Below are 20,643 nucleotides of genomic sequence, written 5' to 3'. Positions count from 1 at the left end.
TTTTGTTTATTTTAAGTTGGGATTTACACAGCCAACTCAAACTCATGAACCGAATATTAGTCGCTGGCAAGGTGGGTGTGGACAAAGTGCGGCTTGTCCAGCAAGTGTTCTCCATCAATGACAGAGATTTGGCAGAGGATGTATCTCAGAGTGGCCTAATTGTGGACGATGTTCCAATCGCAACGAAGTATTATAAAACATCGGTCTGTATCTTCGTTGACGAGTTTGAGTCTGCTGAGGAATGGTTTAATGAGCTTTATACCCCAGAAGCCAAAATACTTCGAGAAGAGATACAGGGGCTAATAATTTGTATCGATCTTCAAACCACAAGCTACGAAGAAATCGAAAAGATTGAACAATATCTACAGCGCCTGGCGACTCAACTGGACGACGAATATACTGAAGATTGTGGAGAGCCCCAATGGGATGGGTTCAAGCTTGTCGTTGGATTTGAACCACAAGAGGCCGAGGAATTCTATTACGATATGTTCATTATGTCAGGATTTGAGTATATTACTTATGATCAAGAACGGATCCGCGAGTCAGTTCAGACACATAGATGGCGATTCTTACAAGAGCGAAAAAAAGCAAGCAAATCAAGTAAAACTGCTGTTGATTACACGCAACCTTTGCTGGATCACGGTAATGAGAAGTCTCTAGACGTTTTGCAGCTTGTAGAGAAAATGAAACTGGCGCGCATTGATGCTTCACGTCTTCCCGAAGACCAGAAGCATGATTTTGCACAAACGATATCCGAGAAAATACTCGACTACCTTGAAAATGGTGAAATATAATTCATCTTAGCTGCGAATTCAAATAAGTTTTCCCCGCATAAATTATAGTTCAACATGAGCTTATCTGGGATCGGCCAATTTGCCAACAGGCATCTAGTCAAAACAATAAAATATGCGGCTCAGCCACAGCTATATGTTCATAAGGCTGGATCCACTGCATTGCTATCATTTAGTTCCAACCCAACACGCTTACCAATAGGCAAAGTTAAAGCAATAGATAATCTAGGTAGTGACTACCAGGTCACACCAGATAACTTTGTTGAAAACAAGTCTTTCATCGAACGACTACAGTCTGTCATTAAGGGCCATGTTGCTGATGACATGATGTATCGATTGGATTCGCTTAACTATCGTGGTTCTTATATGCCCATATATGATCTAAAACGTGTTCCCGAATACATGAATCAGCAAGTGAATGTTGATAACGTGCTAGGTTACATCAAGGTTGATGCTATGGGCAACATGGACGAATCCACGTACCAGGCCAACAACACATATAGATTGTGCAATGCGGACGGAATTATAAAATTGAGTGATGTTATCCTCGAGGAATTGAAAAAGCAGTTGTGAGCTCATATTTGAACAAAATCATTCACAACGTCTATCAGTGCCGTGTTAGGATCATTGCTCTCGACAACCATGGAGTCTGCGGCGTGAATAAGCTGCTCAAAATTGGATAATGCTGAAATGCCACTTTTCAGATTTATCAACATGCAAAGCTTGTGCACTACTCTAGCCCGTTCAAAGTTCACAAATGATTTGTACAGCACAGTGGCAGTCGGGTCATCGTATGCAAGCAACCCCAGAAGATCGTCTAGAATTCTTTGATTTTGCTCCGAAGTGTAAGTTGATTTCATATGTTTAGCAAGTTTAATAAACTGTTCTTCACTGTCGTGACCCACCATGTTCACCAGCTTAAGACAGTCTAGCTTAAACTGTATATCTGTATTGTCTTTAAGCAGACCAGGGAAATTTGAATCAACTAGCTCTGTGGCTAAATCGATTTCATTGCTTGAAATAAGTTCCTTGAGCTGTTTCTTGATGTGACTCTCGCGTCTTAGAATGTATGGAGTTTCTGTACTGCCCTCATGATTCAGATCCTTCTCAAAAGACTTGAGCGCACTTGCATATCCTCTGTGATCGAAATATTTTTTGATCATCTGGTTGAGCGAGGTCTTGAGATCGCTGGAGTCCCTAATTTCTGTGCCATTGTCTAGTGCCACCAAGGGTATTTTAAAGTTATTGATTGTCTTTAAAAACCGTAATTTGAATGAGTCGACATAGTTGTCAATACTGAATCTGAAGCTTTTAGTATGGCCAAAGTTGGTTGAGATCGAGTTCCATGACCCCAGACTCACTACTGGCACAACCCGTTTGATGTTCGATGGCAAGGAAAAGGCTTCACCAAGGAATACACCATTTTTGGTGATAAATATCGAACGATTGACAAAATTCACTCCACACCCAACGACATCTTTATTGCCAAACTTGCACGACGTCCGAACGCTGGATCTGCACTCCTCAAAGCTTATCAGCTTCCCGTCTTTGCCTTTGTATCCCCACGCGTTCTCGTCGTGGCCCCTCAAAGAACTGATAATTTCCTCTGGTTGATCTCCGTCCATGTAACCTATTGTTATCTCCGACCCCGAGTTTAGGCCAAAAAGAATCTCCACTTCATAATAGTATATGCCTATCGTTTCGTGCACGCTAGAGTCTGCTTTTGTCGAGTAGATGTTGGAACGAGCGTGATGAGGAAGATTGACTGTTATCGAGGAAGTGGAGGACATGGATTTAGTGGGGTTCTTGGTCGATATCTCTAAACCGTCTAGCGAAAGTTCAAACTGGCATTCCTTTGGAGTAATCCACCGAGATGGGAGAGATTGGTAGTCAGTAGAAGGAGCTAAACTATCCAGAGGTTCAACTTTTAACGCAGCAGAAGGAGGTTTGCCAGCACTGCTATCGTCTAATTCTGTCACGATCTCATCTGTTTCGGTCTCGTCGTTGACAAATTCATCTGTGACCATTGCACTTGCTTTTGCAGATCCCTTGTTTTTGAAGATTTCCACCAGTTTATCGATATAGTCTTCATTCTTGCTAAACATGACTGGATTTGACCCAATTATCCCAATAGTGGAAAGTTGGCTTACCATGGCATCGCGAATGTCATCCTTAGACTTTGGTTGTTCAGCTGAGCGTATCCGTTGAAGTGTCCGCTGTGCAACGGCCCCGTAACGCAACTTGAGTAGATAAGACGGAATTTCAATCATGGAGATTTTATTTTATCGCATAATCCCCAGATAATAATAATGAAAAAAAATATGCCATAGAATTGAACAAATTACCTAAACAAAAACAGTAAACTCGTTGAAGATATCTATACCAGTATTATACATGATGTTGAAGCATGACATTCAAACATAAAAGAGGTGGAACTCATAAGCAAAAGAGAAACCTAAATCGCAAATGCAGTTGATGCAAAATTGCTAATCGTCTAATATCGTTTAGTATCTGTAGTGATCAGCCTTGAATGGACCTTGTGCTGGGATATCCAAGTACTCACTTTGAGCCTTGGTTAACTTGGTCAGCTTGACGCCCAAGTGGTCCAAGTGACAAGCAGCGACGGTCTCGTCCAAAATCTTTGGCAAGGTGTGGACACCAATGTCGAATGGACCAGTCTTCTCGAACTCAACAAATTGCTTTCTGAAAGCGGCATCGTTAGCCTTGAACAAAGCGATCTGGGCTAGAACTTGGTTGGAGAAAGAACAGGACATGACGAACGAAGCGTGACCGGTGGCACAACCCAAGTTGACCAATCTACCGTCAGCAAGCAAAATGACGTGCTTACCAGACTTGAGCAAGTATCTGTCAACTTGAGGCTTGATGTTGACAGTATCAACAGCGTTAGCCTTCAACCAAGCGACGTCAATCTCAACATCGAAGTGACCAATGTTACACACAATGGCGTCCTCTGGCATAACAGAGAAGTGCTCACCAGTGATGATATCTCTGCAACCAGTGGTAGTGACGAAGATTTGACCAATTGGGGCGGCTTCCTCCATGGTGGTGACTTGGTAGCCAGAAACAGCGGCTTGCAAAGCATTGATTGGATCAACCTCGGTAACGATCACTCTAGCGCCCATACCTCTCAAAGCCATGGCACAACCCTTACCAACGTCACCGAAACCAGCAACAACGGCGACCTTACCGGCGATCATAACGTCGGTGGCTCTCTTGATACCATCAATCAAAGACTCTCTGCAGCCGTACAAGTTGTCGAACTTGGATTTGGTAACAGAATCGTTGACGTTGATAGCTGGAACCTTCAAAGTGCCCTCCTTCATCATCTTGTACAAGTGGTGAACACCAGTGGTCGTCTCCTCAGAAAGACCGTAACAGCCCTCCAACATTTCTGGGTATTTCTCGTGGACAAGAGAAGTCAAGTCTCCACCATCATCCAAGATCAGGTTGAGCTTCTTGCCGTCTTTGAAAGCAAACAGCTGCTGCTCGATACACCACAGGTACTCTTCCTCGGTCTCTCCCTTCCAGGCAAAAACAGGAACACCTGCTGCAGCAATAGCAGCGGCAGCGTGGTCTTGAGTGGAGTAAATGTTACACGAGGACCAGGTAACCTCAGCTCCAAGAGCAACCAAGGTCTCAATCAAAACTGCAGTCTGAATAGTCATGTGCAAACATCCAGCGATTCTGGCACCTTTGAGAGGTTGAGATGGTCCATACTTTTTTCTGATGTACATGAGACCAGGCATCTCGTTCTCGGACAACTCAATGTCCTTTCTACCAAAGGCAGCAAGGGAAATGTCAGCGACTTTGTAATTGCTCATTTTTATTAGGATAACAGTTATAGAAACAAGTTTGAAAAAAACGAGATCTAAGAATCTTTTTATACAATACAAAATTCCTTTTGTTGAAAATTTTCACAGCATGTGGTTGTCCCGATTATGTAACCAAACGGCACCATAGGAGGCACGAGTAAAACATTGTCTACCTGAGAGGCTTGACAACTCGCAAATGGCTGTGCTCGCACTGCACAATCGTCAGGGAAACTATCATCAGAGAATTGCGAGTGATTGTCGATTCGTATTTTTTCACCTGAGTTTTCCTATCGTATAGCTCGTACCTTTTGGTGTACATCCAAAATTCTCGCATTTATATGACGGCTAATCTTGGATAGATCCATCGCGCGGTCTGTATTCAATGCCCTGTGCCTGCAAATCACCTCGGACATCGTCAGGCAATTTGCCAAGGACTCGCACAGCATATAAACCAGGCACGAAGTTCTCAATTCGGAGCCATCTCGCCACCCATGATCCCTGATCTCCATGTGTAGCAACAAGTCCCTCAAAGGTAGGTGAAGTACACTCTCGAACGAGATCGTCGTTGTCTGCAAAATGTAAAACTGATTCGCAGTTTGGACATCCTTCGTTACGGAATTGCTGCAATGTTAGGCCTCAAAGTGATTGAAATACTTACACTCATCGACTGTACAAGACCGCAGAGCATGCAAGCCCTATTGAGCTTAGGTGCTGGTCTTCCTCTTTTCTGCGACATGTAGATTGGAAAATAAAAAAATTAGTAAATTACACTATGTTTAAAACCATTAAATTGGTTAGGCCCATATTATCACAACGAGAACGACGTCTATTCTCCACAGATGTTGCGTCTGTGTTTGTGAGCGGCGCTGAGCTGGTTTCAGCTGCTCATGCCGCTTCCGGGCTTCCCTGGTGGGCCTTCATTCCTCTGATAACGGTGTCGGTCAGAACGTGTATCACTCTGCCTCTGGCAATTTACCAGAGAAGGGGGCTACAAAGGCAGAACGAACTACGTCCCATTATAAGTGCGATGTTTCCCATTTTCAAGCTTAGATTGGCCGCCAGGGCCCAAGCAGCACAGCAAAACGCCAGACTCTCCAAAAGTGACGTTCCCATCAAGACAGAGACCGAGCAGCTCTCGGCAAACAAAATCATCGTACTGGCTTCCAAGGAAAGAATGAAACGGCAAAGACAGATTTTCAGGGAGAACGGCTGTCAGTCGTGGAAGTTCTTGGCACTTCCCGCATTACAGATACCATTATGGATAACATTATCTCAAACCTTTAGGGTCCTTACAGGTTGGACGAGCGTGCGTGCCACTGTGCTGGATCCCACGCTATCAACTGAAGGACTCGGGTATCTTACGAACCTCACTTTCACTGATCCATATTTCATACTGCCTGTGGTTCTCGGAGTCACAGCTTTGACTAATGCGGAATGGAATTTTCGTACGGCGGACCTAATGAAGCTAACCACGAGAGGAGTGAGGAACTCGTTAAGACCTACTGCTTTTGACAGTGTCATCAATCTTACCAGAATGAGCATCTGTTTCCTTGTTGTTTTATCGGCCCAAGCTCCAGCTGCTCTGTCCCTTTACTGGATTAGCTCCAACATGTACTCGTTGGCTCAAAACATTCTTTTAAACAAGTTTATGCCCTTGAGATACACTCCATATGCCAGATCAATGCCTTCGACAAAGAAGTTGGCAGGCGAAAGCCTTGTGGAATTTTAACGTCTCTACAACTCCTCGTATGTACATAGTTCAACTACATCTAAATATTCGCATTGCTTATCATTAATGGTTCTACAATAAGCCCCCTTTAGCTAGTATCGGACGAACTTCCCTAAGCGAAAGTCAAACTTTCGGAAGTACAGTCCTAAATCATCAAACAGCGCAAATTGACTGGCATCCACCATAGAATTGGAAAAGGCCAGGTTTTTCTCATGGACAATTACCGTCTGGCCCGTGTTAGTGAAGCATTGGCAATAAACTTGTTTATGATAGTTTTTGAAGCCTATTATTATCATAGGCTCCCCCCTACGGTCCACCACCATCTGGCCATCTTCAAACTGGGAATATGAACCTTTAGGGAATGGCAACTGATCATCTCGTTTGACCTCATTCACGTTGAATGAAAGTGTACCCTTCATGAAAGCCTTTTTCAGCTTTGAATGTATGCCTTTGATCCCTTCCATGCTACTGGTCAAATAGGCCACTCCTATCCCTAGGAAGGCCAACCTATTTGACTGCACAAGCGAAACAAAAATGGATTGCAAGTCTTCTTCTAAGTTTTCAGTCTCAAAATGTATCAGCATAGTCCAGAACTTGTGCAAGACGTTTATAGTCTCTTTGTCAGTTCCATAGAAGCCGATAATCTGGCCCTGCAAACGATCACCGGGCCTCTCCACAACCAGTTGGCCATCCATAGATTTCGGATGCATATAAGCACTTCTATCTCGTCTCTCCGTGGGGTATTGACAGAAAAAGCTGGTTGCTATATTTTCAATGAACTTCTGCGGATCAACCTGTGATACATATTGGTGGAGCATCAAAGAGGGCTGTGGCAGGTCATGAATTTCGGCCATGTTAATCTGCGTAGTTTTGTACGATTCAATCATAAAATGGGATGTCCCTCCAGGTATCGTAGAATCTTCAACGACAAGGTTCAAGTGGTTGATCCTCACTGGAATTCCAAGCTCATGGCAAAGTTTCTCCATTATAGAATGGATCAGTTCGGTCTTGCCGACTGCGTCGCCACCATAGATCCGGAAGAGACAGCAGTCCTCCAATGACACTTGCGAACAGTAGTCACCTGTGAGCGAATGGGGAAGCGATTGCAATCGGAGGACCCTTTGGAGAATGGATGCTAGAATCTTGACTTTATTGGTGTTGGAGACCCCATCGTCTAGCTGCAACCCATTATACTCGTGCAGCACCCTGCTCAAAACTTGTGTTCTGTACCCATAGAATTCGTACACATATGGATCAATATAGGCAAGTTCACCAAACATCTCCTCAAGAGACTGAGGATATTCCCTTTTACATATAGTGCGATATCCAAAGTCGAGAACCTTGCACAATCTGATCGCTTCTAGTAGTTGGCTAGCGTAATACACTGTTGATAGGTCATGTAGACGTCGATCCATCTGCCGCAGAAAATCTTCCTGAAGGTATCTTCCCTCTCGTAGAAAGCTGGAATCGAAATGCTTCGTTATTCTGAGAAGTTCTGGAACGAACAGTTGGGGATTTTGAAAAATATAGCTCACGTCCTCCCAAATTTCAGACTTCGTCATCTCAGTGCCCGAAATGAGGCCCCAGATCAGGTTGCGCAGCCAACGGTCATATCGCGAATGCTCAATATATTTATCAAACCAGAATCTTTCAACTTCGGAGTCAGGGCTCTCAGAGTAGCGGTACCAGTTGCTCACTACTCGTGGTCTCCAAAACAAATTTGCAGAAAAAGTGTCATAGAGATATTTGCTAGTAGCACGAAGACTCAGACAATCCACATCATCCAAGTAAGAAGCCACCAACCACCACGTTTCCGGGGGAAGTTGTATATCCTGGCACATCTGCGGAGGTTGAAAAAAAAAACCTAATTTCTTGCGTGAGCGCAATTCGCTTGATCAAGATGCTATAATATCTATTTATGCCTCGTTCACATTTAGTGGCTCCATGATCTCGTCATAGAGCATTTTCTTCAACTCGAATAGTGACAACTCGTCCTTACGCTTGTCAAAGTCGAAGAAGTCATCGGGTATCTTCTCTGCAACCGGCTCATCGTTTGGTTCATGGTAAAAGGACACATACGGGTGGTTTAGGGCTTCCTCGACTGTAATCCGTTTTTTGGGATTGAAAGTAAGCAGCTTCTCTAGTAGATCAATTGCATCGGGATTGGCATCGGGGAACAAGTCACGAAAATTCTTCTTCTTCCTAAAAGGTAGAGTCCGTATGTATTCCTTGGCACGTTTGGACTTGATTGAAGTGTAGTCCTCCATTAAGGGGGTTCCCAAAACGTCGATTATCAGCCATAGTTGGTTGTGATAGTCCGTTCCTGGGAAGAGCGGCCTTCCTGACAACATCTCAGCGAGAATACAGCCAACGGACCAAACATCGATGGCTGTCGTATACTCCTGGAATGTCAGCATAATTTCAGGTGCACGGTACCACCTGGTTGCCACATATTCTGTCATAAACCCAAAATTGTCCTCCTGAGATGCTACCGAACGAGCCAGACCGAAATCGCAGATTTTGAGGTCGCAGTTCGAGTTCAGCAGCAAATTGGACGGCTTGAGGTCGCGGTGAAGCACATTTGCTGAATGCAGCGCCTTGAGCGCGCGTAAGGTTTGGTATATAAAGTACTGGCAGTGATTGTCACTTAACGTCTGAGTTCGAATGACGCGATGCAAATCTGTCTCCATTAACTCTTGGATCAGGTACACTTCATTGAAGCTGTCAAAGTCGTAAGGTATCTGAATATCCAGTATTCCGATAATGTTCTCGTGGTTAAAATGCTTTAGTAGTTTGAGCTCACGCAGAGTTCGTAGACAAAACATGGTACGCTCGAAAGGTTGGATTTTTTTGATAGCGACCTTTTGCTGAGACGGTTTATATATGGCGGAACAAACGATGCCATATGCTCCCTCGCCGACTATATCTTTGATCTCATAGTAGTCGCTCACATTGAACGTGATCTGAGTTTGGCTCATAGTTTGAATTTCAACTTCATACAGTGTAAAATGCTATAACGTAATCGCATAAAACCGCGTAGTGTTTCAAAAGTCAATGCTACACCGCCTCGTTTTCAACCGGTTCTAGATCCTAGATCGTACCGAATAAGAAATCGCGCTTGTCACGCGGGATGCAAGGATTTTTTTTTCAGCCAATCTCTATCATATCACGTGATGTTCCAATTCTTACACTTCAGCCCTCCAAAGGTTTTTTTATTAAATTTTTCACTTGAACAAACTCATCATCAAAATGGTTGCCAACTTCTCCAAGAAAAGAAAGCTTGTCGCTGACGGTGTCTTCTACGCCGAACTTAACGAATTCTTCACCAGAGAGCTTCCTGAAGAGGGATACGCTGGTGTCGAGGTCAGAATCACCCCAACTAAGACCGAGGTTATCATCTCTGCCACCAACACCCAAAGAGTTCTTGGTGAGAAGGGTAGAAGAATCAACGAGTTGACTTCCCTCATCCAAAAGAGATTCAAGTTCGCTCCAGGCACCATTGTTTTGTTCGCTGAGAGAGTTCAAGAAAGAGGTCTGTCTGCCGTCACTCAATGTGAGTCCCTCAAATACAAATTGCTGAACGGTTTGGCTGTCAGAAGAGCTGCTTACGGTGTTATCAGACATGTGATGGAGTCCGGCGCCAAGGGTGTTGAGGTTGTCATCTCTGGTAAGTCCAAGGGAGCTAGAGCCAAGTCCATGAAGTTTGGTGACGGTTTCATGATCCACTCTGGTCAACCAGTCAACGACTTCATTGACGTTGCAACCAGACACGTTTTGTTGAGACAAGGTGTTTTGGGTATTAAGGTTAAAATCATGAAGGACCCAGCTACCAACAGAAGAGGTCCAAAGGCTCTTCCAGATTCTGTTGTTGTCTACGATCCAAAGGAGGACCAGCAGGTTGCTGAGCCTTACGTTAACGACTTCAAGCCAGTTGCTGAGGAGGCTGTTGAGGCTTGAGTGTATAGCGCATAATGAAACATATAAGTCTATTAGTCTTTATTACCTATGTTTTTCTCACTCATTTGACCAAGCAAACCTAGAACGTTGTCTAAGTTTGGCTCCGTATTTATAGAAGAAGAGAGGTGCCGGGGTGAGGAGAAGTGCAAGGAGCCCCAAAAGCAAGCATGCGTAATGAACTCCTAACTTTTCGTACATTTGGAGTCCAAACAGCGGGAAAATTCCGGCCATGGAGCATCTTGTAAACGTGTTCGCAGCTGCTGCAGATGCCGCATACAGCTGATATGCGTCCGCCGTGTAGGTGAAGATCCCGGAAATGATCAGCCCTGTGGACATGCCATAGAAGCCAGAGGCAATGAGCGCTCCGATCCAGTGGCACTGTTTGTAAGTTGTGAATGCCAGTGTAATTAGCGAAATGGGGGCCAGGAAGCCGCCAACAATCAGTGGTGGGAATCTGTATTCAGGTTGAGGTTTGCCTTTCAATTTGCTTAGTCTGAGGTAGAGTTTGGCAAAATATGGCGAAATGCTAGAAGATGCCAGCATTCCAATAGCCATGCCAAGAAATGCTAGTCCCTGTTCTGCAACATTGAATCCCCAAACCTTGTGGAAAGTGTAAGGTATGGAGAAGAAGAACAGGTAGACAATTCCCAAGACCAGACCCGAATAAAAGCAGAGGACAGTCATCATTGGATCGAATACCAGAACTGACAGCGGCCGTTTTGGTGCCTTCAAAATGGCCTCCAACATGTTTGAATGCATCTTCTCAATTGGAGCAAACAGCTCTTCTTTACCGGTACTCTTCCTGAGCTCTTGAGCCTTCCATTTCGTCAATATCGGAACATATGTCTCTGGGACCACCAAAAACACCAACAACCACAGAAAACCGGAGAAGATCAGTAGACTATAGAAAGTCCACATGTACTTGTCTCCACCGAAGTGAACGACAATACCCGCAAGCAAAGGACCTAAGCTTGGTCCCAAAAACGGACAGAGCGAGTAAACGGTCAACGGCGTTCCTATGGTTTGCTTTGTGAAAATATCGGATATTGTACCAGGTGCAACCGATAAAAACACAGAGCCAAAAAGCCCCGTCATAAATCGGCAAAATATCATGAACCCATAATTTGGAACGAAGCAGCCCAAGATCTGAAAGATGTTGCAAGTTGTGAGGCCTAAAATATAGGTCGCTCTCCGTCCATAAAATTCGCTAATCGGAGACAAAAATAGGGGTCCCCAAGCCATGCCAAAAATATAAAATGACACCCCTAGTACGAATAGCTCGTGCGAAACGTTGTACTTCTCCTTCAATGGTGTTACGAGAGACCAGCAACTCGACAACAGGCAAATATCAAGACCAACGAAAGCAAGGGTAATCGTGATGAGCCATTTGCGCCACAGGGGAAGTCTCAAGGGGTCGCGTTTGTCCCCAGCTCCCAAGCTCACCTCATAGCATTGATTATCACCATCCTTGTCATCGGTATGCGAGACGGTATTCACAACAGCCTGATCAGGATAGAGACTGTGGTAACTCTCAGTCTTATTAAGAGACAGACGATGCTCATCCTCTAGATCATACGGGTGTAGATCGAAATTGACGGAGTCTTCTAGTGAACTTGTGTCTGAACTTTCACTTTCACCCATTTTTAGCTTTACGATGAGCACACGTACCTTAATTTATATATGTCGGTATGCTGACCCATTTTAAGAATCCACGTATCTTTTCGGGCTTGCTGATGTATTCTTGATAGGGTGATTGAATTTTTTTTTGTGGCAACGGGTGAAAGCCGCACGCAATAACATGATTGTTTCGGAAAAATTTTAGGCAGGGCTGTACGACGGGTGAAGGCAAAATTTTTCCGAATTTTCAGCGTACACAAACTAATAAACACATTAAATAAAATCGAGTTTTTGAAAGATATCCAGGGTTACTCCTGGTGCATCTGTTCGTCTCTTCTTTGTTTCTCTTTCTCGAAACAAGAGTATAAAGACGAAAGCGCACGATCAACGCTAAGAGTAGTTCCCGTCAAGGTGAACTCTCTTTGGCCTCGTTCATTGTCCTCAGCATCAATGTTGATAGTACAACCTGATGTTCTTCTGATTTCCTGAATACGGGACCCCTTTTTTCCAATCAAAGCTCCCACAAACTCTCCTGGAAAACTAGTTTTTTCAGAAATTTCTTTATCAGAACCAGTTTCCAATTGGGGGTCCAGTTTAGATCCACCTTTATATGGGGGTTGGCGAGGAGATGGTGTATAATAGATAGTTGCCACCACGCCATGATAGTCGCTTAAAAGACATCTGGAGATAGTGTTGAGCGCTTCGACCAAATTTGTGTTTGCACCCTGGACCTCAACTATTCGCTCAGTGGAATTTCTGAGATAATCCTTCGAGGCCACCATCTTGATATTGTAAGTTTCTTGAATGGATTTGATTCTGCTACCTCCTTTTCCAATCAATGTTCCCATCTGTGAATGAGGAATCAGCAATCTCAAACTCAAAGTTTCGGCATAAAATGGATCAGAAGCGGCCGGGGTTGGACATAGGGGTTTCAAAGGGAAGAAGTTGTATGTTATCAGAGAGGTGGGGTCCGTTCCATTAGCGGAAGCACTTGCGACAGTCTGTACATTTGAATCTGTGACAGCTTTTGCAAACTGCACCAATGCTTTAGGCACATTGTCCACGATGCCGGTGACAGTAAGGATTCTATCGATACATCCCTCAATGACTTTTGACACACCTGCCTTCACATTGGTTTGTTCGCGGATCCTGGTAATGTTGTCGCCATTCTTGCCGATAATAGCACCGGCCTCTCTTCTAGACACCAGCATCCTGTAGGTTATCAAGCTTTTGCCCAAATCCACATCATTGGTCATGCCATCTGATGAAAATAAAAGCATTGGCTCTTGAGTGAAGTTGGAATCAAATAAGGATTCGGAAGCGGTCATGTATAAGGGGTTGGGGTGTCGATGGGACCGAAGGGCTTGAAAAATATTGCTATTGCTATACGATTTTAAAAGGCGAAAAAGAATACGTGAAAAAATCAATAAGATTTTTTTGTTTAATTTCAGGGACAGACTCGGCGATATTTTCACACCGATCAAACTTCTAGGATTGTAGTCAGCTTCCATTTCAGAGGCTCATCTGCCGCAATATTTTTTTCCTCTGCTACCACCCGGCTCTCGAAGAGACGCTTGTCTGCTATCGAAATGTGTCGGAAAGTCCGGGTAATTAACTCACCGTCTTCATTGAATCGAGAGTAGAACTTCTGATTGTAGGTGTCAATGTCGATAGCTTCCTCGAAATCTGAATTTCGTCTTTTCCTGACTACGGTACTTTGCCTTTTTGTTGTTTGTTCATTGAGTTCAGCAAAGCTTCCAATGCGCTGATATGGTGACTCTTGTGGCTTGAGTGCGACAAGATTGTTGATGGACTTGTATAGCCGTTTGAGAAGCCGGTTAATAACATTTTCAGGGGTAGGATCCTGATTATCGATTGACCAGGCTATCCACGAACGCTTCTCACTAGTCGTCAATTTATTCGTAAGAGGATCATTGCATTTCAGTCTAGCTGGGTAAGCGTTTATGTCAATGAAGCAGATTATAAATCCGGATTTCAGATACAATCCTGTCTCCTCCATGACGATGTCGACTTCAACTTGTTTGTTTTCTGCGAGTCTTTCTTTTTCTTCTTTAGTGAGCTCTATAGCGAAATCCCCCAGGTCAAGTAGCACAAATTTTCCATGGGGGACCAGATCATTGATATTAGTTGCAGGGAAAAAACTAAGCAGTTCTTCTTGATTACTTTTTCTGATCACTTTGAAATTCATGCTACCCAATCCAAGAGCGTTTTGGACAATTATGCCACATGAAAGGTTATAGATGTCCGCTGGCAATTGGACGGTTTTTCTGTACTTGACAAGGTAGGTTTTGTTGACATGCAGGAGAGATCGCGTAAGGTAGCTGTGGGGCTCATCTATTTGATAATCATCATATTCAACGAAAAGTCTGCGATTTTTGTAGATTCCATAGACTAGCTTCCAGGAATCTTTCACGTATTTGCAATTGATTATGTCTTTTGGGTTCATGGTTTTGCGTATCTCGGAATCCAGCTCGGGGTCTCCTAACTTGTAATGATTGCTAACGATTTGTCTCAATGTCCGGCGCCAATAATCAAAGGAGCGAATGTAGTCAACCAGCTCTTCGAAGTTATACATTGCAATGTTGAAAATTATGTTTTCTCCAAGCTCGTCAACAAGCTTCTGGCAATAGTAGTCGTTGTACATGACGTAAAAAAAGCGACATGTGGCCTTCAGCTCGTTGGGAACTTGCTTGAACACTTCATAAAGAATTTCCACCGGAAGATCCAGGAAAGCATTCACAGGTTTCAAGCCATAACGTGGAAACGACGCCTGACGGACGAGGAATTGCATTACAAGAAAGCAACAATGTCACAATTTTTTGGGGGTAAAGATAATTACATCATATACTCCTCAAACCAGAGTTTATCAAAAGATATTTCACCGTGTCTTTTACTAGTCTATTTATGCATCGATCAGTGGAACGTCGGACTCCTTGTGGTTTTCCTTGTTGGTCTCCACTTGTCTCTCCCTGTCGTAGAATTCGGCCAGAATCTTTGGAGAAATTCTGTTGAGCATCTCCTTTGGATAAATTCTCAAAAGAGACCAGGCCTGGTCCAAAGACTCGAATATGGTTCTGTTCTCGTAGGCACCTTGCGAAATAAATGTTTTTTCGAATTTCTCCAAGAACTCCAACGACAGCTTATCTTCTGTCGACAAAGCTTCCTCACCAACCACAGACTTCATGGCAGCAGCGTCTCTACCAATTGCGTACTTGGCGTAAAGCTGGTTACTGACATCACCGTGGTCTTTTCTGGTCATTCCGTCACCAATGGCACTCTTCATTAATCTCGAAAGAGACGGCAGCACGTTGATAGGTGGATACACACCTCTGTTTGAGAGTTGTCTATCCACAAAGATCTGTCCCTCGGTGATATATCCTGTCAAGTCAGGAATAGGGTGAGTGATATCGTCATTTGGCATGGTCAGAATTGGGATTTGGGTAATGGATCCGTTTCTTCCTTCCACACGACCAGCTCTCTCGTAAATAGTAGACAAGTCAGTGTACATGTAACCAGGATAACCTCTTCTACCTGGCACTTCTTCTCTTGCAGCGGACACCTCTCTCAAGGCGTCCGCATACGACGACATATCCGTTAAAATGGTCAACACGTGTTTTTCTGTCTGGTAAGCAAGATATTCGGCAGTAGTTAAGGCCAGTCTTGGGGTGATGATTCTCTCAATGGTAGGGTCGTTAGCCAAATTCAAAAACAAGGAAGTTCTATCCAGAGAACCATTCTCCTCGAAATCCTGTTTGAAGAAACGCGATGTTTCCAGGTTGACACCCATAGCGGCGAAAACAATACAGAAGTTCTCTTCATGGCCGTCCTGAACATCCTTGGTCGGTCTCACCAGTCCTGCCTGTCTGCAGATCTGGGCTGCTATTTCGTTGTGGGGAAGACCCGAAGCCGAAAAAATAGGGATTTTTTGTCCTCTGGCGATGGAGTTCATGGTGTCGATAGCAGAAATACCAGTGGAAATCATTTCCTCTGGGTAGATACGAGCATATGGATTGATAGGAGAGCCGTTGATGTCAAGGTAGTCTTCTGCGAAAACACGAGGGCCATTGTCGATCGGTCTTCCAGAACCATCAAAGACTCTACCAAGCATGTCCTCAGACACGGGAATCTTCAAATTCTCTCCCGTGAACTCGACTCTGGTCTTCTTAACATCGATTCCCGAAGTACCTTCGAAAACTTGAACAACGGCTCTGTCGCCCTTGACTTCCAGAACCTGACCAGCTCTGGTGCTTCCGTCTGGAAGAGTCAGGTTGACGATTTCGTTGTATCTTGGGAACTTCACATTCTCCAAGATGACAAGCGGACCATTCACACCTCCAACAGTATTATAACTGATACGGGGATGGATATTGAATCCCTGCATTACTGCTTTCTTGTTGAGTTCAAAAAGTTCCTGGTCTGAGAGCATGTTAACGTTTTACTAATTGCAATTGACCGAAGTAGATGCTTTGTACCGCAATCGCTAATGAAATCTGCCTGGCTGGCTTTCGAAGCAGCACAAATTTATTATCATCCACGACCAAAAGCCGGGTAAATATGTTTTTACTATGGCTTGATCTGCTATATAACTTCCCAGTTGTCTGTTTTGGCCTGCCTGGAATGCTTGTAGTGATGGAACCGGCTTCTTGATGGTGGTGGAATACTCGATTGATAGACAGGAGCGGTATTTGTCGAGTGCAAAGGCGCTGTTTTGTAGCGAGACGCTGTGGAGTCGGTATTCTGTGAGTTGTAGTTGATTTGCTGGTATGTCGAAGTGCTAGAAGCCGAGAGGCCTCCATTGGCCAGCTGGCTTGACCCGTTTTCTCTGTCTAGTACCTTCAAGATTTCTGTCACAAAATAGGCATGTAGTTTCGATGACAGCCAGTCAGGATCAGGTATGGGAGAAATCTCGGACGACCATTCCGGCACCACTGGCGTATTGGTGCTTCCATTACTGGTGGAAAGTGATGTGGCTCCAAGAGAAGTGGAAGCTGATGGGGAGGGGGCAATAATGCTATTAGCTATTTTCGATTGGATGTTAATTTTTTGGTCCTGAAGGTACTCCACTAGGTGTTGGCTATTGTAGAGAGACATTTCAAGTGCTTCTTGCGAGCCATCTTCCAATTCCTTTTCTTGCGACGCATGTAAATTAGCATTTGATCGTCTTCTTTTGCTCCAAAAATTAAATATGGACCTGCGAGGTGTAGGTTTGTTGTCTTCTCGTTGGTCAGGAACATGCTCTTGCACAGTCCAGTTGAGATTAGGCACTTCTCCAACAAGAAGCTGTAGTAATTCATCGACGTTCACCAAGTTCTCAAATCGTAATGGTATTTGCCTTGTAGCGTTGATGAGTACTACCATATTGATAAGCAATCTAGCTAGTGCGCCACAAAATCGAGTCAAGTCCTGATTAGTGGACTCGAATAAGCTGTTGGTTCGCTCGGGATTCTCGCCGGGCGGTCCAAGCGTTAATGAGTATGATTCGGATGCGTCCTCGACTATGTATATGAACGGCGTCGACCTGACAACCCTATATGGCACATCAATATTGAGATACTCAATCGACAATGACACAAATTGAGCAACCTTGGTAATAGAAGTGATCACCACCTCAGATGTATAATACAAGTATTGTGATAAGGGAAGAACCGGGCTGAAAAATATTGCATTCCTGAACCCAACCGGCTTCGAAACGTTTTTGTTTCGTAGGTTCATGAGATTATAGTTCAACCGTTCGAGGCTTGGTAGCTTGGATTTCGACAAGTCAGACTTCCTAACAGCTTTCAGGTTCTCGTAGCTTGACACCTTCACCAGCTGTTGAAAATGCTGGTTTTCCGCTAGTTTGATTAGTCTGGCTGTCTTGTCCAACTTGTCTACTTCAATTTCCCTTATGGTGGCGCGAATCTGTTCGAGACGTTCTTGATGTTTTTCTGTTAGTTCCTGCTTCTTTGTATGAATCCTGTCAGCCTTTTCAATCTTGGAAGCCCTCATTTCCTCCACTTTTGCTCTGAGATGCATGTTGGCAAGCTTTTGTTGCTTCAATGTCTCATCAACCTGCGTGAGGTTTTTCTTAAGTTGTGACAATTCCACCGCGAGGAGCATGTAGGCGAGTCTAGCAATTGCTTCTGTTGAAGGGCTCAATTTCTCTCTTGAGCCCACAGCGGCCTGTAGCTCCCCTTCCATGTACTTTCTCAGCACTTTGGAGCTGTAACCATTGATGCAATCTTGCAGAACCTTATCAATTTCATACCCGAATGTCTCGTTGAGATAGCACAGATTGGTCATATTCAATTTCAGCTTCAAAATCTTGAAATTTATGCATGGTCCACAGTAGTAGTCTGCTTTAGTGCTGTGCGTTCCGCAAACGCCGCATACTATATTCATTTGGGATCATAATATCTACTGCAACGAGCAAAAGATAAAATTAATTTTGGGCTTATATTATTTACATTATGTATTTCTTGATTCTCAAATCATGAAGATCAGAAAGGTACCCCTTGCATTTCTTTGCATTATCGCGATTGGCGCTTTGTATCTTGGCCTAGCGGACATTTCGATGCCTTACGACAAGGCTCTTCACTTTGCTGTTTTTTTCTTGATGACGCTCCTCTTCTACTGGACATTGGATATAAAGTCAATTCGCATAGTGCGCAACGCTACGTTTGTGGTATGTACAATCACAGGAGGAATCGGAAGTGAATTTGTGCAACATGCCCTAGCCCCATACCGATCTTTTGACGCGTGGGATATAGCTATGAATATGGCAGGTTCCGCATCTGCTATTGTCACATCCAGCATATTTCATCAATACTTTCTAAAACGTCGAAAAAGACAACGCAAATTAAGACCCATGAACTGGAATTTGGAAAGCCGAATTGGTATGCATTTTGATGAAAGTGATATAGAAGATACAGATATAAACATCCCGCTAAATAACATTGGGACCGATTCCGGCACAACCATAGCACAACACAATTAATTCTTCCAGCTGCATGTTTCGCTAATTTCTTGACACAAAAACTCGAGGTATTTTTGATCGTCCTTGTCAAACCCGTTTAGTTCCAAACAATCAATATCCAAAACGCCAACAAGCCGTCCGTCGGCCACAATAGGAACCACAATCTCGCTCTTGGTCTCCCCATCGCAGGCTATATGTCCGGGAAATTGCTCGACATCTGAGACCAGCTGGGTTTTTTGCGTGCTGGCTGCAGTGCCGCATACACCACGCCCCATCTTGATCGTTTGGCATGCCACTTTGCCCATAAACGGCCCAAGAATGAGCTGGTCCTGGTTTTCTGGATCCATTACATAAAAACCTGCCCAATTCACTCGTTTGGAAAGTCCTTCATTGTAGCAGTGCCACAGCAGTGAGCTACAATTGGCCAAGTTACAAACCCAGTTAGTGTGTCCCTCACTGAGACTCTTGTAAGAGTCCACAACTTGTTGCAACAGCTCCTTTTTGTTCGCCTGGGCGCTGAACTCGGAGTAATCTGCGTGGTGACCCATGCTTCAATTTTTTCGCGGATTGTAAAATTAATTTCTCCATGGTCTAGGATAATCTTTTTTGGCTGGTTTCACGAGTTGCGGGATACTCGATTTTCGGTTTAGGGTATTTGACGACGTGGACCTTGTAAGCGCAGACTGGGTTTTCATATAGGCGATGTGTGGATTTGCTTGACTGCTATTCATCCTTGACGGCGAAATTTCCTGCATAGTCTTCGACCGAACAATATTCGAGAGTCTTGGAAGATAAGACGCTGTCTCGCTCCTCTTTAGTTGCTGCTTGCTTTCCGAGCGCTGGATTGATGCCTTTGTAGGTTGCAAGTACGAGGGTCTTTTGGACGATTGTGGGACAGATGCAGCTGCACGTGGAGACAGCGAAAACTCCAGCTGTGGAAGTGGACCCAAATGTGGCTTTTCCTGCCGCTGTCTTCCCAATTGCTGTTCCATTATCTTCTGCTTCTCCTCTGGCGGCCTTGTTGGACTCTCAACTGGTTCCACGATCTCCTTGTAGCCGTCAACAATTCTCAGTCTCTTTGATGCACTGCCCAGATCTTGTGCTCCCAAACGCTTGTCATTTGGAGTCTTCCTGGTTGTCTGCTCTGGGCCCTCAAATATCTTCCGCGTCGTTTCGGCAGGCTGTCGTCCTGTACGCCGGGCTGCATAATGAGAAGAGATGGACTCCATTCTGTTGAACCGTCCTCGGTGGTCACTATTGAAACGGGTAGATGGTCGTCGGCTTCGTGGCTTAGGACTTGTGCTGTTCAACTTCTGAATGTTAATGATATTTTCCGACCGTACTTTTTGATATCTATCATTGAATTCGTTCAGCACCGAGGAGGTAAGCTTCGACGAAAACAGCTTGGTCTGAAGAAAATCCATTTCTTTTGTAAAGGACGGGTTTTCTTTATCCTGATAGCTTGTATCACAATCAGATGCATCTTTTGGGGAAACCACAATGGATGGGTATAGCTTTTTTCCATTCGTAGGTGTGAACCTAAAAGCAGTTGATGACGGAGTGGAGGTTTTTATTTCGCTCCTGGACCTAGGAGGAGTCTTGAGCGTGAACTCCTGGGACTGGAGCGAAGGAAAACCACCAGGGACATTAAAGTTTGTCATGATGACTCCGTTTGCGGAATCTGATGTTCAATATTCAAGTCACCTTGACTTATGATCTATCAAATTTTGGTAAAAGATA

At 44.3% G+C, this 20,643-nt stretch overlaps 15 protein-coding genes across 15 annotated transcripts; 4 read left to right on the top strand and 11 right to left on the bottom strand.

Moving 5' to 3' along the window:
- Positions 1-44: 44 nt before the first annotated feature.
- Positions 45-794, top strand: KL928_001651 (uncharacterized protein; the record flags this gene model as incomplete). Its single annotated transcript, XM_043202040.1, has 1 exon — positions 45-794. The coding sequence occupies one exon, from the start codon at positions 45-47 to the stop codon at positions 792-794; it is 750 nt and encodes a 249-aa protein (XP_043060928.1).
- A 54-nt stretch (positions 795-848) lies between these two features.
- Positions 849-1,364, top strand: KL928_001650 (uncharacterized protein; the record flags this gene model as incomplete). Its single annotated transcript, XM_043202039.1, has 1 exon — positions 849-1,364. The coding sequence occupies one exon, from the start codon at positions 849-851 to the stop codon at positions 1,362-1,364; it is 516 nt and encodes a 171-aa protein (XP_043060927.1).
- Positions 1,365-1,366: 2 nt separating this feature from the next.
- On the bottom strand, positions 1,367-3,061 carry KL928_001649 (uncharacterized protein; the record flags this gene model as incomplete). The annotated part of the gene is made up of 1 exon (XM_043202037.1): positions 1,367-3,061. The coding sequence occupies one exon, from the start codon at positions 3,059-3,061 to the stop codon at positions 1,367-1,369; it is 1,695 nt and encodes a 564-aa protein (XP_043060926.1).
- A 234-nt stretch (positions 3,062-3,295) lies between these two features.
- KL928_001648 (uncharacterized protein) lies at positions 3,296-4,633 on the bottom strand (the record flags this gene model as incomplete). The annotated part of the gene is made up of 1 exon (XM_043202036.1): positions 3,296-4,633. One exon carries the CDS (start codon positions 4,631-4,633, stop codon positions 3,296-3,298), a length of 1,338 nt encoding a protein of 445 aa, XP_043060925.1.
- Positions 4,634-5,396: 763 nt separating this feature from the next.
- On the top strand, positions 5,397-6,353 carry KL928_001647 (uncharacterized protein; the record flags this gene model as incomplete). Its single annotated transcript, XM_043202035.1, has 1 exon — positions 5,397-6,353. One exon carries the CDS (start codon positions 5,397-5,399, stop codon positions 6,351-6,353), a length of 957 nt encoding a protein of 318 aa, XP_043060924.1.
- A 92-nt stretch (positions 6,354-6,445) lies between these two features.
- On the bottom strand, positions 6,446-8,194 carry KL928_001646 (uncharacterized protein; the record flags this gene model as incomplete). The annotated part of the gene is made up of 1 exon (XM_043202034.1): positions 6,446-8,194. One exon carries the CDS (start codon positions 8,192-8,194, stop codon positions 6,446-6,448), a length of 1,749 nt encoding a protein of 582 aa, XP_043060923.1.
- Positions 8,195-8,269: 75 nt separating this feature from the next.
- Positions 8,270-9,331, bottom strand: KL928_001645 (uncharacterized protein; the record flags this gene model as incomplete). The annotated part of the gene is made up of 1 exon (XM_043202033.1): positions 8,270-9,331. One exon carries the CDS (start codon positions 9,329-9,331, stop codon positions 8,270-8,272), a length of 1,062 nt encoding a protein of 353 aa, XP_043060922.1.
- Positions 9,332-9,602: 271 nt separating this feature from the next.
- On the top strand, positions 9,603-10,310 carry KL928_001644 (uncharacterized protein; the record flags this gene model as incomplete). The annotated part of the gene is made up of 1 exon (XM_043202032.1): positions 9,603-10,310. One exon carries the CDS (start codon positions 9,603-9,605, stop codon positions 10,308-10,310), a length of 708 nt encoding a protein of 235 aa, XP_043060921.1.
- Positions 10,311-10,367: 57 nt separating this feature from the next.
- On the bottom strand, positions 10,368-11,951 carry KL928_001643 (uncharacterized protein; the record flags this gene model as incomplete). The annotated part of the gene is made up of 1 exon (XM_043202031.1): positions 10,368-11,951. The coding sequence occupies one exon, from the start codon at positions 11,949-11,951 to the stop codon at positions 10,368-10,370; it is 1,584 nt and encodes a 527-aa protein (XP_043060920.1).
- Positions 11,952-12,235: 284 nt separating this feature from the next.
- On the bottom strand, positions 12,236-13,255 carry KL928_001642 (uncharacterized protein; the record flags this gene model as incomplete). Its single annotated transcript, XM_043202030.1, has 1 exon — positions 12,236-13,255. One exon carries the CDS (start codon positions 13,253-13,255, stop codon positions 12,236-12,238), a length of 1,020 nt encoding a protein of 339 aa, XP_043060919.1.
- A 152-nt stretch (positions 13,256-13,407) lies between these two features.
- KL928_001641 (uncharacterized protein) lies at positions 13,408-14,739 on the bottom strand (the record flags this gene model as incomplete). The annotated part of the gene is made up of 1 exon (XM_043202029.1): positions 13,408-14,739. The coding sequence occupies one exon, from the start codon at positions 14,737-14,739 to the stop codon at positions 13,408-13,410; it is 1,332 nt and encodes a 443-aa protein (XP_043060918.1).
- A 111-nt stretch (positions 14,740-14,850) lies between these two features.
- Positions 14,851-16,374, bottom strand: KL928_001640 (uncharacterized protein; the record flags this gene model as incomplete). The annotated part of the gene is made up of 1 exon (XM_043202028.1): positions 14,851-16,374. The coding sequence occupies one exon, from the start codon at positions 16,372-16,374 to the stop codon at positions 14,851-14,853; it is 1,524 nt and encodes a 507-aa protein (XP_043060917.1).
- A 152-nt stretch (positions 16,375-16,526) lies between these two features.
- KL928_001639 (uncharacterized protein) lies at positions 16,527-18,329 on the bottom strand (the record flags this gene model as incomplete). The annotated part of the gene is made up of 1 exon (XM_043202026.1): positions 16,527-18,329. One exon carries the CDS (start codon positions 18,327-18,329, stop codon positions 16,527-16,529), a length of 1,803 nt encoding a protein of 600 aa, XP_043060916.1.
- A 591-nt stretch (positions 18,330-18,920) lies between these two features.
- KL928_001638 (uncharacterized protein) lies at positions 18,921-19,451 on the bottom strand (the record flags this gene model as incomplete). Its single annotated transcript, XM_043202025.1, has 1 exon — positions 18,921-19,451. The coding sequence occupies one exon, from the start codon at positions 19,449-19,451 to the stop codon at positions 18,921-18,923; it is 531 nt and encodes a 176-aa protein (XP_043060915.1).
- A 27-nt stretch (positions 19,452-19,478) lies between these two features.
- Positions 19,479-20,564, bottom strand: KL928_001637 (uncharacterized protein; the record flags this gene model as incomplete). Its single annotated transcript, XM_043202024.1, has 1 exon — positions 19,479-20,564. One exon carries the CDS (start codon positions 20,562-20,564, stop codon positions 19,479-19,481), a length of 1,086 nt encoding a protein of 361 aa, XP_043060914.1.
- Positions 20,565-20,643: the final 79 nt, after the last annotated feature.

This window comes from Ogataea angusta, assembly GCF_019207475.1.
Source record: "Ogataea angusta isolate 61-244 chromosome Unknown 61-244_NODE_3_length_881311_cov_93.026150, whole genome shotgun sequence".
NCBI classification, from domain to species: Eukaryota; Fungi; Ascomycota; class Pichiomycetes; order Pichiales; family Pichiaceae; genus Ogataea; species Ogataea angusta.
Note: the sequence above shows the minus strand (reverse complement) of the source record. Positions and strands in the feature narration are given on the sequence as shown.